At 41.3% G+C, this 16,119-nt stretch overlaps 2 protein-coding genes across 6 annotated transcripts in view; both read right to left on the minus strand.

Moving 5' to 3' along the window:
* The window catches only part of DLG2 (discs large MAGUK scaffold protein 2), a 1,040,068-nt gene that overhangs the window by 339,720 nt on the left and 684,229 nt on the right, over window positions 1–16,119 (minus strand). The window lies entirely within an intron of this gene.
* LOC103080687 (L-lactate dehydrogenase A-like 6B) lies at window positions 9,701–11,766 on the minus strand. Its single transcript, XM_082931068.1, is given in 9 exon segments — window positions 9,701–9,778; window positions 9,781–10,019; window positions 11,070–11,201; window positions 11,204–11,296; window positions 11,299–11,342; window positions 11,344–11,379; window positions 11,381–11,443; window positions 11,445–11,676; window positions 11,679–11,766. Coding segments are annotated over 9 exon segments (1,005 nt in total).

The following is a 16,119-nucleotide window of genomic DNA, read 5'->3' on the forward strand; positions in this document are numbered from 1 at the left end:
TTTTTTTTTTTTTTTTCTTGCGTTATGCGGGCCTCTCACCGCTGTGGCCCCTCCCACCCGCGGAGCACAGGCTCCGGACGCGCAGGCCCCGCGGCCACGGCCCACGGGCCCAGCCGCTCCGCGGCACGTGGGATCCTCCCGAAACGGGGCACGAACCCGCGCCCCCCGCATCGGCAGGCGGACCCCCAAGCACTGCGCCACCAGGGAAGCCCTGTGGGGTGATTTTTGAAACCATGTGAATATCCTTTTTCCAATAAACTTTCATCTCAATTTTTTTTTTTTAGCATCTACTGACTATGCTTGCCTGAAACAATTATTTTATTGAGGGTTGGAAAATGGTAATTTTCTAATTCTCTGTTTTTTCTAGAGTCATTAGCTGGTAATCTAATGATTACCGGTAGAAAGATTATCTAAATATAAAGGAGATAATTCAGTTTACTTACTCTTGTGTGTTGTTTTAATTTTCATCGTCCTTTAATGTTTTATTATTTTTTAAGGCATAGAAATAACTCAGGCTCATTTCAAATAATTAAAACAACACAGAAGAAAAAGAAGTATCTCCTTTCTACTCTAACTTTTAGGTAACCACTGATAATAAATTAAATATATGACTTCTACACATTTTTTTCCAAACATATATAAATAATATCCCCGGCTATATTCCTGATGTCTAGAATAGTAGCTGGCACATCCAAATGATGGAATATACTGTATTTATTGGAAAAAAATCTGTGTATAAGTGGACCCGTGTAGTCCAAATCCATGTTGTTCAAGGGTTGACTGTATATAGGTACACAAGCACATATATTTACCTCCAAATATAGTTATTATTTTAAAAAATAAATCAACTGACACTGTATTGTATAATTTGCTTTCTTTTTCCATTTAAATTACCTTTTAATGAATAAATGTCACCAACTAGACTCTAAGCCTCATGGGGGCAGTTCCAGCCATTGTTTTAGTCCACATGTATTCCTAGGATGTGGCACAAATTCCCTTCCTCACAAACTATTATGGAGGGTGATTGCAATTACATGTGCCTGATGAATTTCTTCCTTTTCTCTGAAGAGGACTTGAGAGTCCTATTCCTCTAAAAAAAGCATTATTAACCAGCTTACCAAAAAATTGGTGGCCAATTCCCGTGGCTAATAATGAAAAGAAGACAAACTAGAAAAGAAAGTGATGAGATGAGAATGAGTGGAGGAGATACGCAGGACACTGACAAGGAGGCAATCAGCTTTCCTTGTAGGGTGGGGTTTTTGTATGCTGGAGCTGCCATCTTGAATGTGGCCTCTTTTGAGAAGTGGTAGCTGGACCACACAAAATATAGCCTTAACTCTGAGTCAGTGATTTTCTTAAAAACTTTCTTTCTGGTCATTTGGAGAACTGGAGGAAGCAACAGAATCAGTTCAAAACTCTTCTGAAAAGACAAACTGCATAAATCAAAGGAGTGAGGAAGAATGGCTTCTTCTGGAATTACCTCTCCTTCCTCACTTCCTTTGTTCCTTTAAGCATATATCAGGGCTTCATAAATTAGCCAAGGCTGTGTGCGGTCTTTTACCATCAATCCCAAATGAATATTGTAAGCATCAGAAAATTTTCCATTTACACAGTCAGGGAGGTATTTTCAGTCATTTAAATCTTTTCTAATTACTAACCAATTCCCTCCTTCCAGCCCTCCCAATTTAGCACACAGAACCCAGCTCCCTACAGAAAACAACTCCCCAGCAAAGTCTAAGTTTCCATGGTTAGTTGCCAGAGCTCTGGATGTGAACAGAGCCAAAAAGCCACACTCCCAGAGTTAGAGAAAAATCATCAAGAAATCAGGTTTCACCGCCATGGTGCAGTTCCTAGCACAGTGTAAATGCTCAGTAAATAACGGGAAGGAGGGAGAAAGAATCAGGAGATGAGACAGAAAAGAGAGAGGGACTAAAGAGGGAAGAAATCCAGTGAAATCGGCTTTCCTTAAACTGTGACCAGAAATTTAAATGTGGAAGGAGCTTACTAATAAAGATAATACTAGTACTGGAATATTGAGCAGGAGGGTACTGGGTACTGTGCCGGGCTTGTTATTGCAAATTCTCCCAAGAACTGTGCTGAGCTTAACTTTTACAGGAGGAAACTGAGGCACAGAGAGGTTAAAAACTTCCAAGCCAGCAGAGCTGGGATAAGAGCTCCAGTCTGTGACATACTAACTGCATGCTTTCTCCCCTACACTTAAGCTGCCTTCTCATCCTATAATACATACTGGCTGCCTCTAGCCTCAGGCTGCAGGCGACACTCTCTGACAGGCACCCATGCCAGAGCGCTGCTCAGTGGATGCCTCCCCCGCCGTCCCCGCCATCCCGTACACCACGTACCACAAAAGGATGCCTTCTAACAGCCGCCTCAGCTCCGGCAAGTACCTGTGGGCCACTTTGCCTTTCCATCTCCTTAAACCGCCCCCTCTAGGCATGTTGTCACAGGCCTGCTTTCTAGGGGTCGCTCCTTCATCTCCCATGGGTCAGTGCAGGGGCCAGCCCCCCTTAGCAGCTCCCCCACTTTGGGCATTAAGGAGCGCTCGACTCCTCCCACTGCCCCCCCAGCATCTCAATCAATGTCAAAGCCTTTTATGTTCCTGGGGCCAAGTTCAGCGCCTCCCCACCCAGTTCACTCCTTGAACTGTACTCTACATTTGGGCTGGTTCCATGAAAGGCTGGCTGCAGGCTGCCCGCTTCAGGCTCGGCCACAGCTTGAGAGGACGACCAGCATTAACTCCGTAAGGGGTGTGGGAGGTGGGGGAAGGGGAAGCAGCAATGGAGCTGTCTGAGACCCGAACTCTCAGACTCCATCCACTGCCCTAGGAGTTGCCAGCATCAGAGTAACATGTACAAAACTAGCCTTTGCTGTTCTTGGCACTGGGAGTTCCGTAGAACCCAGACACGTAATTCCAGATTCTTTAAAGTCTCCTTCCTCTATCTTTTTCCTTCACCATTTAGTATTGCATGCAGTTTTCTATTGCAGTTTTCTCTTTGGCCAAATACCTAGCCACCTGGAAACATTACCACATCCACTGCCCTGCAGAGGTGGAATCCCTTGATTCTCCGTTCTCTCTCTCACCCCTCTTTCTTTTCCTTCCTCCCCCATCAGGGTCTCACCTCCGTGATCCTCTCCTGATCGCTCTGCAGCTGCATCTGTGACTACATTCCCTTTGCTTCCCGCCTCCTTACCTTTCCTCGGTGGCTGTCTCTATTCCCTCCTGCTGCTGATCTCTCTTGCCTTTCTCCTACCCCCTCCCCCTGACTGATCTGCTTTCTTGCTACATCCTTCTTTCGCTTCTCTGGTTGATTTCTCCTGCTCCTTTGGGAGGACAGCCTACGACTTATTGTGTCTACCACCTAATGCAGAGTTTCTGGAATTGGTTGCCCCTTTGAAGTCCAAACTGACTTGCTTCAAGAGCCTATAATTATGCTAATAAAAAAAATTTTCTCATTCCAACATTAATAAACTGAAACATTGAGTTAGCTGTCAAATGCAGGCGAATCAGAGGAACTTGCTCTTGAACTGAAATAAAATTCTTTGCTCCCATTTTGAAATGCCATCTCAGGCTGTCTTGTTTATGTTTAATGCTCTGTGACTGTAAGTCAAAAACAAAGCTTAAGTTAGGATTTTTCTACATTGAGCTTCTGGGGAAGCTCCCTAGGATTTATAGGGCCATGGAGCTGCTGTAAAATATTTTTTTAAAACCCATTTGTTCTTGTTTAGTGTAGAGCCCTGCTATATATCAAGGAGCTGATTGAATGCTCACACCCCTTCTTAAAATTGTTGTTACAAGCTGAATGTTCTAGATTCCAAGTTTGCTTCCTCATTTGCCCCTTGTTCCTTACCTGGTACCAGCCAGTCAACAGCTTAACTTTAAGGTTTTTTGTTTTTTTTTTTTTTTTTTTGCCGTATGCGGGCCTCTCACCGTTGCAGCCTCTCCCGCTGCGGAGCACAGGCTCCGGACGCGCAGGCTCAGAGGCCATGGCTCACGGGCCCAGTCACTCCGCAGCATGTGGGATCTTCCTGGACCGGAGCACGAACCCACGTCCCCTGCATCGGCAGGCGGACTCTCAACCACTGCGCCACCAGGGAAGCCCAATTTTGAGCTTTTGAGCATGTGCATAGCTCAAGGTTTACACCACTTCCATGGTTACCTTCATTTCTCACCCATCCTTTGTCAACAAGCATGAAAACATCACTGCGTCGATATAATTTTAGTATGAACCTCAGATACAAAATACAGGGTTGAAAAGCACTTGAGGAAAAGTCACACTGGAGACATGTGAAATGACGGATCGAAAACTATGAAAATTAGATTAGATTATGCTTGCACGCTACCCATTTGCAGGGAATGTATCTGTTCTAAATATTGCTTGTCCTCAAAGTCAGGTATAATGAGAAAGTCAGGTAAACTAGGAAAAAGGTGTGGTGTTTTCTTTTTTGATGAATAGGAGACAAATGTGCGTAAAAGCATAAATCACTAAGAAAAAGTATGTGGAATTGTACAATGTGCTTTCAGGATAATGCATGTAAAAGTATCTGTTGTATGTATGAAAAGTGACCTTTTTGTTTTCTGCTGGCTTGTGGGTGTCTGGCCATGTAAACTTCCTTTCTGCAGCACTAATCCACTTTAGGATTAGTAAATGGGTGGGGTTCGCAAAGCAAAAAGCTTGTATTTGGCTTTCTGCCATCTAGAAATTCCTGCCTAATCTTGATTTTTATTAATTGCTGTGTGCAAAAAAACAAAAAACAAAAAACACAAAAACAAACCCAGTTAACTTTCATATTTCCTTAAAGTAAATTGTTCTGCTCTTATTTATATGTGTGTATATATATATATTCACATAATGTATGTATATTCACATATATATCCTATGTATCAAAATACAGATAGGTTAGGATAATTCACTATTTCAGATTAGTGCTTTTACGTTCTGATAGGTGGCAAAATCCAGGTATAGTATATTTTCAAGAATACTCAGTGGATGTGGCTCTAGCTTCATTTATTTACAATTGTTCAGATGTTCAAAGGGAACATCTTTACTTCATTTATTAAACAAACAAATGAACAAACATATTGTTCAAGGGAGTCCATGAAGTCCCATTCAGAGTGATGACTCTGTGACTCAATCATGTGGTTAAAAATAAATAAATATAAATAAATAAATATAAATAAATAAATAAATAACTATATATATATATATAGTAAGATGTTTGATTCTGCAAAGAACTATGTACCTATTCTGCCTCCCTCCATTGTAAAAGTCATTCATTTATTTACTCAAACATTCATTCTAGAAGCACTTGTTTGGGACTTAAGTTTCAGGTCCCATCCCATGTCCCACAGATACCAAGATTATTTAGATACAACCTCTGTTCTTGAGGAGCTCAGGGTCTATAAGAAGATTTCCTACTTTATAGGATTTCATCTCAAAGGCCTAATTGTAGAAAGTTAAAGTTTTCATGCAAAGAACTCAACATGTATCTATACTATTAAGTGCTGATAATAATTGGTATTTCATTTGTTTTTAAACCATGAGTGTTTTTCTTAAATTGTCTTTATCGTTTATTTATTTTATTTTAATTTTTGGCTGCGTCGGGTCTTAGTTGCGGCGCACTGGCTCTTCGTTGTGGTGCGCAGGCTTCTCTCTAGTTGTGGCGTGTGGGCTTCAGGGCCTGTGGGCTCTGTAGTTGTGGCGCGTGGGCTCCAGAGTGTGTGGGCTCTGTAGTTTGCGGCACACAGGCTCTAGCTGAGGTGCGTGAGCTCAGTAGTTGTGGCACGCAGACTTAGTTGCCCTGCGGCACATGGGATCTTAGCTCCCTGACCAGGGATCGAACCGCATCCCCTGTATTGTAAGGCGATTCTTTACCACTGGACCACCAGGGAAGTCCCGGTATTTCATTTTGAGGAATTGTTTTCCTTTCTCCCGCTCCCTCCCTCCCTCCCTTCCTTCCTTCCTTCCTTCCTTCCTTCCTTCCTTCCCATATCAATGGGGGTAGTGTAATAGAGGGGAAAGAGTATGGGTTTTGTCCAGCAGATTTAGGTTTGGAATTTTGGCACTGTTCCTTACCACTGTGTCATCCTGGGCAAGTGACCTGTTCTGAGACTCCATTTTCACATCTACAAAGTGATGATAGGAATATCTACTTCAAAAGAGTTGTAACGTTGTATTGGTTGAATAAGATGATACATATAAAAACCTACTCAGTGGATGGTGGAACTTACTTTTAATATGGAAAGCTGGAAAATATACCTGCTTTGTTTAACACCCTTTTAAAGAATAAACCAACAGAGGTAGCTTTTTTGGTCTGAACCTTCTGAAGACTCTTTACATAATATTATCTATGGCTGTAACTTCTACTCAAGAGTTGTAGGACCAAGACATCTTTGAGGATTCTATGGGTACTAGAGAAATATGAATCCACATTAGTCTGAACCATACAAAATTGCCAATATTGACATAACCTACAAAAATGGCAATTTCGTATCGTTCAACCTAATACCACTACTGATACCATTAAAAGCACATTTCAGTTTTGTACTTTTTAATGTGACTGTCATATAAAATTTTTAAATTGGGTTCTTTTGGGTTATTTCCTGGTTAAAAATATTTAATGAGTAAAATTCATGTCATTTGTTTTTAGGTTAAGGAAGAAATGGTAGAATAAGTCTGCTTGGTTCTTTTTTCCAGAGTAGTTTTAGAAGGTTCAGATCTTGAGTTTGTGAAAATTTCAGCCTCAGGCATTGGGGGAAGGGACATTAAGATCCATATGTATTGTTGGATGTTAAGGAAAAGAGCAAATCTTTGACTATTTTAAGAGAACAACATTAAGATTGTCAGCTAATGAGCTGAAACTTGTTCTGACTGTGATACATCACTAAGCAAAGATTAGAGGAAATTAGTATAACAGAGAAAGAGAGATCCTTTTTTTTTCTTTTGCTACATATGTGGGAGAGACGGAGGATTGGGAGTGCGTAGGAGAAGTGTTGAGAGGATATGTGGGAGAAGAATTGTTTGAAATGTTCAAAGGGAACTAAAATGAAGATAGGAAAATGTACGCTGGAATACAGGTTTCCAAGAGTAGCTACTCAGACAAGTGCTTCCAGTACTGTCATCAGCACTAGTAGCTTTTGAACTTCCATCTGTGCTGTCTGCTGGGCTGGGAGTACTCTGTCTGCTCGACAGTCACAGGTGACCCTGTCACCCTGGCCTTGGGAAGCCCAATTCAAATTCCCCTTCTTCTAAGAAATTCTCCCTAGCAAGTAAAGGGAATTTACATCCTCTATCATCAAAACTAAAGCAAAGAAAGGTACTTCTGTTTCTTCTAACTCTCTCTTCCCAAGTGTTCTGTAAATGGTTTATGCTTGTGTCTAGGAGCAATGTGTGGGCTAGGAAATATATTTATACATCTGACATGGCCTTAAGACCATCTAGTCTACATTTATTGAATGTCTATAACTTGCCAGAGGCTGTGCCATCTACTGGAATCAATAAAAATAAGATTTGGATTTGCTATCAGAGCAAATGCCTTATGCCGTGATCTACACCTTTAAAATGTAAAAATGTACTCATGCTATGAAGGACTCTACTATGTTTCTGAAATTCTTTTCTCATAGGGAATATTGGGAATCCTTTAATTCCACCATGTGAGAGTCATTGCTCTAGCTTTAAGCTTGTTATACTATTAAAATCTCAATATAGTTGCAATAACACTTTGCCGTTTTCCTGACATTCAACTTCAATGTGAACTGCTGCATCTGATTTCTTTCAAGAAATAGAAGTAGGTTTTCACTGAGGGGGTGACAGAAAGAGCAGGAGGACACTAGAATCCTAGGTACACACAGAGTGTGAGCAGGGAGAATTCATGGACCAGAAGTGTGGGAAATGGACCAGAGGTTAGCTTCCACCTGGCCGGAGCAATGTCACTGGGCTGAGATGGGATGATCACCAGAAAGCCAGTGTTCAAGGCTGGCTCACAGAGCTGTGAACACTAGGACTGCTGATGGCACTGTCAAAGAAGGCAGGACACCTACTACCCCCCTCTGTGTCAGGCAGCATGCTGGGTGTTCTGTCCCTGGCACAATTTAAGCCCCATAACAATTCTTTGATGTACGAGTCTGCCTTATTTTGTAGACGAGAAGATTTAGTTCAGGGAGGCTAAGTAATTGTCCAGAGGTCTCAGAGCCAGTTAGTAGTAAAGCAGGGTTCAACTATCTCTCAGGTTCCAAAGCCAACATTTTTCCTTCAGTTTGCTCTTTGGGAAATAAAGGCATCTAGTCAACTTTAAAGGCCAAATGCTATTCCAAGGGAAATAGTTTTGAACGAATGGCCACTTGAGGACCAGCTTATGACACACCAGATGAAGACAACTTGAATGTGAGAACCAATTTTATTTCCAACATTTTCAAGAGTAGAAACAAATACTCTCAATCGGATATCCTCTGCAGGGATACTCTCTCCCAAGCCCTGTGGGTGGTCAGGTGACCTCCTGCTGACTAACTACAATGGAGTGAAATGACACCCTATCACTCTGCCCACCTACTTAGCACAGTGAAGACCTGCAGTAAATGTTTCATAACATGAGAAAATGGAGACTCGATGAGACTGAGTGATTTGTTCAAGATTACTTAGGTGTTATGTGGTAGAAACAGGATTTGAAAACAAACCTCTTAGGTTCACAAACTCTTGCTTTTAGCTAGTGCCTCTTTGAGTTCTGATACATTTTCTGGGGCAACACAAATAAGTCTACATTCATTTCTACAGAAGGGCCTTGCAAATGCTTTAACAACACAACAACAACAAGGAGCCAGCATTTATCAAATCCTTTCATGTGCCAAATGTGACACTAAACATACATGCATTATTTTGATTCTTTTCCCTAACAGCTCTGTAAGTAGGCACAGTCATCATTTTGTCAATGAGGAAACTGAGAAAGAGCAGTAAATTGCCCAAGTTCACAATTATAAGTCCAGAGTCAGAATCCAGATCCACTTTTTTTCCTTTGTGTATATATCAGTACTTTTATTTATTTATTTATTTATTTTTGTTTTTTGTTTTTTTTGCGGTACGTGGGCCTCTCACTGTTGTGGCCTCTCCTGTTGCGGAGCACAGGCTCCAGATGCACAGGCTCAGCGGCCATGGCTCATGGGCCCAGCCGCTCTGCGGCATGTGGGATCTTCCCGGACCGGGGCACGAACCCGTGTCCCCTGCATCGGCAGGCGGACTCTCAGCCACTGCGCCACCAGGGAAGCCCAGAACTTTTATTTTTTATCTTGTAGAGGTAGTTATAACTTTTTAAGTAGTATATAAATGAACATAGGTATAAGCCAGCCAGAACAAAATAATTAGTATGTATTTAAAGGAATTAGAATTTTTTCTTCTTTTCCAGCTTAGAATAAGAATTTCTATAACACAATAATCACCTACATCATAGATTCTTTCGAACCAAATGGCAACTACACATACATATAGAAGACAAGTACCGATGCATTAGAGGTACCGAAAACACCTCCTTTGGTGAAATCACTTAGGATTGTAAAAAATAAGTAACATCCGACATCTGGATGTTAAATAAAAGAGTTGGAGGGCTAAATAAATGGGAGAGTCACTCTACCCACTTTCCTGTTTCCAACTTTGCAAGTTTATTTGTAGGTTTAACATATACAGTCCTATACCTACTATTTCTTCTTCAATAACTTCTGGATGGTAGCTTTAAAAAAACTTGAAAGCTTGAGCTCCTTCTGAATTTCCCAAGTGTTTCTGCACTTTTTTTTTTTTTTTTCAAATGGGCCTCCTTGTCAGGGTTCAGCTTTACTTTTATAAGTTCTGTAATACTATTCTCTCCCATGGTATAAGGAACACTGAGGAATACTTCTTAATTTATTCCATAGAGGTCCACAATTGGTAGAAACTGGACGGGTCTCAAAATACTCTGTGTTAAAATACCTTGTGCTAAATCAGCGACAGATAGGCCAGTGGCCCAAGAAGTAGTTAACCCTTGAACAACATGGGCTGAGGGAGGAGTTAGGGGCCCTAGCACTCTGTGACGTTTAAAATCCACGTACAACCAACAGTCGGGCCCTCCATATATGTGGTTCCACCGCGTCCATGGTTTTGTATCCAGGAATTCAATCAATCCTGTGTAGATAGTGTAGTACCGTAGTGTTTACTGTAGAAAAAAATCCGCATATAAGTAGACTGGCAACATTTAAACCTGGGGGCTTCCCTGGTGGCACAGTGGTTAAGAATCTGCCTGCCAGTGCAGGGGACATGGGTTTGAGCCCTGGCCTGGGAAGATCCCATATGCCATGGAGCAACTAAGCCCATGCACCACAACTACTGAGCCTGTGCTCTAGAGCCAGTGAGCTGCAACTACTGAGCCCTTGGGCCACAACTACTGAGTCCACGTGCCACAGCTACTGAAGCCCATGTGCTTAAACTTCGTGCTCTGCAACAAGAGAAGCCACCGCAATGAGAAGCCTGCTCACCACAACGAAGAGTAGCTCCCGCTCGCTACAACTAGAGAAAGTGCGCGCGCAGCAATGAAAACGCAAAGCAGCCAAAAAAAAAAAAAGTGACTGTTTTAAAGAGGGTATAGTCAACAATGTCAGTTACTTCTAAGGGGAGAAGACAAAAAAATTGGAGGCTAAAAACATTCATTAGATTTATTCATTAAGAAAGTCATGAGGGCTTCCCTGGTGGCGCAGTGGTTGAGAGTCCGCCTGCCGATGCAGGGGACACGGGTTCGTGCCCCGGTCCGGGAAGATCCCACATGCCGCGGAGCGGCTGGGCCTGTGAGCCATGGCCGCTGAGCCTGTGCGTCCGGAGCCTGTGCTCCGCAACGGGAGAGGCCACAACAGTGAGAGGCCCGTGTACCGCAAAAAAAAAAAAAAAAGTAAGTCAGGAATGATCTTAATGAGAACAGTTTAACTGGAGTTGTGAATATAGAAGATGCATTGCAATAGCTTGAGTCAAGAATGGTAGGTGAAGAGAGGACATAGAAAATTAAGAAAAAAAAAGTTTAAACCTGTGTTGTTCAAGCGTCACCTGTATTGCCTTTCATTTCAGTAGCCTCACAGGCATTAGCTATCACTTCTTTGTGGATATTTTTCCACTGCACATGATCTTTATCAGCTCCTAAATCTGGGTTCAGATTCTTCAAAGTAATCAGCAATGTTAACTCCACACAGAAACACTTGAGTCTCCAAGCTCTCTAAGGATCCACCCATGACAGCTTTCAGGGTGGATATCAAACTTCTGCCCATCAAGGGAGGGAAATGGGGAGTGTCCAGATTATAGCCACTTCCAATAACACAGTTTGGGAAATTCATTCAACTTCCAAGCTACATAAGATAGCCACTGGATTAGAAACAATAATCATTTTGCCACAGCGACTGGATTGGATAATATGGGAAATCATTAAAGATAGTCACATTCCAGTGGATTAAATTAAGGTGTATTTCTCCTTTTTCCTGGTGTGCATCTGCTGTGATAATCACCAAATTGGAGATTGCAGTGACAAGATAATCTTTGCTGGAAACAATATTTGGCATTTTCATAAAAGGACCGCCAAGTTCAAGATCTAGTGTCTCACCCTTCAATTTGCCTTCATCAACATCCACAAAGGCAAGTTCATCATTCAAGCCTTCTAAAAAATGGTGATAGCACGGGCCATGCCAACTGATCCACTTCCTATAGTGGAGACCTCATTGTGAAGAATGACCTTCTTGGAAGTGAAATTCATCATAAATTCACGGGCCACAGGGGTGAAGGGCCAGCAGAATGCCTGTTGCCTGTGGGGGACACTAAGCCACCCCCAGGTGAAGAAAAACTCCCGCAATGCCTGCTCTCCAGCTGACCCTTGGGGCTCCCTGGGCCCAGTTCATGTCTGCTCATGCACGAGGTGGAGGAAGAGATTGGAGGAAGCCTCGGAAGGTTTACCATCCCCCTCATCTTGTTACTGAGCAAGGTCACGCCCACCACGCAGGGGCCTCCCCGGGGCTTTGCCCAGGCCTCCAGAAAGGACTTCCCATGTGCTCAGACTAAGGCAGTCAAGGAGCTTCTTCTCTAGCATGTGAATCCTGGGGTGACCCTTTTACAAACCCGTGTTGGCTTCCATATTTGACATGCATAATAAACCAACCCAGGTCCCTGGAATTATTTATTTTCTATTTTTTAGTGTGGATACCAAGTCATACCCACACTTTCTGACTCCAGAGCCAACAAGCTTAAGCATCACTATAGCTAATCCCATCTCCCTTGATCTCACCCTCTTCAGGACATCCTAATTTCTCTTTCACCCTCTAATATATCTTGTACTCTACACTTGATCTTAGCCAAAAGGCCGAGAAGCGATAATAATATATCTTGTACTCTAATCCTCATCTGTTGCTTCTTGATTCCTTTATAAAAATGCAGCAAATAGAATGGAACATATAACCCTAGGAAGGGTCTAACCAGTGTGAAGGCCAGAAGCTTGTCCCCTCTCTAGGCACCAGTACCGTATTTCTGTAAATAGGTTCCAGGTAAATATTTTGACATCATCATCAGATGGCTACCTTGGGGTCACCTAAAACCACAAGATCTTTTGCTAAGGAGATGCTGCCATATGTCTCCATTCTAAATTGGTGCAATTAATTTTGGGAACTGTATTCTCCCAGACTGTCTGCCTTAGTAAGGGATTTTGTATGTGTGGTAAACCTAAGCAGCCAAGAGGTATTTATAGGGTTTGTGCCAGTAGTTTGGTTTCTTATGGCTACTTATTAGATTAATACCTCTTGAACCTCAGTTGTTGTTTTTTTTTTCCATTGGAAAGTGGGAAAACAATATATTCCCTGCTAATGTCGTGGGAGGTTCAAATGAGATAATGCACAAAATGTAAGGTGATGTTATTATCACAGATAATCTAGGTTTTAATACCACACCAGAAAGGTAATTATAACCGCTAAACCCATAATCACAGAAACTGTAGCCCACAGGTCCTTTAACTATCCCAAACATAAGATCATCTATCCAGATTTTAACAAGGAAAACATTTTTACTATTCTTTTTTTCCCCATTTAAAGATGTTCCAGGTTGGCTTTCATTGCCCTCTAGTGGTTGTTATATGGAAGACATAACTCATTTTTACATTTTTATTTTGAAGATGTCAGGCAGTCATAAAACATTCTTCAGATACTTTCAGGTTACATACATTCCTGTCAGTTGTAATCCTTAAAGAGTCAACCTATAGGCACAGTTTCTAACATCTTGCCCAGCACAATATAGGTATACAGTATCATGTATTATTTTACTAGGCCTTCACTTAGGATCTACTGACTTAAAATAATTAACTTTATTTATTCTTTCATTAAATATTTGTAGGATATCTATTATGTGTCAGGCAAACAAGATAGACGTTGTCCTGGCTTACAATCTAGTGAGAAAATGGAGTATTAAATATGTCGGTACAAATTAGTGCGGTAAATGTCGTGATAGGGAAAGTACTGGGTATATGAGTCTATTAAGAGGGGTACCCAACCTGGGGGCATCTGTGTGTGTGTTGAGAGGGTGGGGTGGGATTCATGAAAGAGGGTGTTTAGAGAGTGTAACAAGTGGCCTGAGATCTAAAGGATGAGTAGAAGAGACTTATTCAGGAGAAGGGGCCGGGGAGGGGAGAGTGTTTGACTGATTAAATGTAGGTAGATAATGGGAAGAAGGGAGCTTTAGAGATGAGGCCGGACAAGGTAAAAAAAAGCTGTATTAAGGAATTTTAACTTTTTTCTGGTGATTAAATTATAACCAACAGACTGAAAAAGCATGAATGCATGCCTTCAATTTCTTTTTTTTTAACCTGCTATTTTTTGATTTTGTTTAGAATTTAATTTATTTTTTATACAGCAGGTTCTTATTAGTTACCCATTTTATGCACATCAGTGTATACATGGCAGTCCCAATCGCCCGATTCATCACTCCACCACCCTCACCCCACTGCGGCTTCCCCCCTTGGTGTCCATACGTTTGTTCTCTACATCTGTGTCTCAATTTCTGTCCTGCAAACTGGTTCATCTGTACCATTTTTCTAGGTTCCACATATATGCATAAATATACGACATTTGTTTTTCTCTTTCTGACTTACTTCACTCTGCATGACAGTCTCTAGATCCATCCATGTCTCTACAGATGACCCAATTTCATTCCTTTTTATGGCTGAGTAATATTCCATTGTATATATGTACCACATATTCTTATTTAATTATTTATTTTTGGCTGTGTTGGGTCTTGGTTTCTGTGCGTGGGCTTTCTCTAGTTGCGGTGAAAAGGGGCCACTCTTCATCACAGTGTGCGGTGTACCACGTCTTCTTTATCCATTTGTCTGTCGATGGGCATATAGGTTGCTTCCATGACCTAGCTATTGTACATAGTGCTGCAGTGAACACTGGGGTGCATGTGTCTTTTTGAATTATGGTTTTCTCTGGGTATATGCTCAGTAGTGGGATTGCTGGATCATATGGTAATTCTATTTTTAGTTTTTTAAGGAACCTCCATACTGTTCTCCATAGTGGCTGTATCAATTTACATTCCCATCAACAGTGCACGAGGGTTCCCTTTTCTCCACACCCTCTCCAGCATTTGTTGTTTGTAGATTTTCTGATGATGCCCATTCTAACAGGTGTGAGGTGATACCTCACTGTAGTTTTGATTTGCATTTCTCTCATAATCAGTGATGTTGACCAGCTTTGCATGTGCTTCTTGACCAACTGTATGTCTTCTTTGGAGAAATGTCTATTTAGGTCTTCTGCCCGTTTTTGGATGGGTTGTTTATTTTTTTAATATTGAGCTGCATAAGCTGCTTGTATATTTTAGAGATTAATCCTCTGTCCACTGATTCATTTCCAAATATTTTCTCCCATTCTGTGGGTTGTCTTTTCATCTTGTTTATGGTTTCCTTTGCTGTGCAAAAGCTTTGAAGTTTCATTAGGTCCCATTAGTTGATTTTTGTTTTTATTTCCATTACTCTAGGAGGTGGATCAAAAAAGATCTTGCTGTGATTTACGTCAAAGAGTGTTCTTCCTATGTTTTCCTCTAAGAGTTTTATAGTGTCTGGTCTTACATTTAGGTCTCTAATCCATTTTGAGTTTATTTTTGTGTATGATGTTAGGGAGTGTTCTAATTTCATTCTTTTACATGTAGCTGTCCAGTTTTCCCAGCACCACTTATTGAAGAGACTGTCTTTTCTCCATTGTATATTGTTGCCTCCTTTGTCATAGATTAGTTGACCATAGGTGCGTGGGTTTATCTCTGGGCTTTCTATCCTGTTCTATATTTCCGTTTTTGTGCCAGTACCATATTGTCTTGATTACTGTAGCTTTGTAGTATAGTCTGAAGTCAGGGAGTCTGATCCCTCCAGCTCTGCTTTTTTCCCTCAAGACTGCTTTGGCTATTAGGGGTCTTTTGTGTCTCCATACAAATTTTAACATTTTTTGTTCTAGTTCTGTAAAAAACGCCATTGGTAATTTGATAGGGATTGCATTGAATCTGTAGATTGCTTTGGGTAGTATAGTCATTTTCACAGTATTGATTCTTCCAATCCAAGAACATAGTATATCTCTCCATCTGTTGGTATCATCTTTAATTTCTTTCATCAGTGTCTTATAGTTTTCTGCATACAGGTCTTTTGTCTCCCTAGGTAGGTTTATTCCTAGGTATTTTATTCTTTTTGTTGCAGTGGTAAATGGGAGTGTTTCCTTAATTTCTCTTTCAGATTTTTCATCATTAGTGTATAGGAATGCAACAGATTTCTGTGCATTAATTTTGTATCCTATAACTTTACCAAATGCATTGATTAGCTCTATTAGTTTTCTGGTGGCATCTTTAGGATTCTCTATATATAGTATCATGTCATCTGCAAACAGTGACAGTTTTACTTCTTCTTTTCCAATTTGTATTCCTTTTATTTCTTTTTCTTCTCTGATTGCCGTGGCTAGGGCTTCCAAAACTATGTTGAATAATAGTGGTGAGAGTGGACATTCTTGTCTTGTTCCTGATCTTAGAGGGAATGCTTTCAGTTTTTCACCATTGAGAATGATGTTTGCTGTGGGTTTGTCATATATGGCCT

Source organism: Lipotes vexillifer, unplaced genomic scaffold, assembly GCF_000442215.2.
Source record: "Lipotes vexillifer unplaced genomic scaffold, Lipotes_vexillifer_v1.1 scaffold1457, whole genome shotgun sequence".
Classification (NCBI taxonomy): Eukaryota; Metazoa; Chordata; class Mammalia; order Artiodactyla; family Lipotidae; genus Lipotes; species Lipotes vexillifer.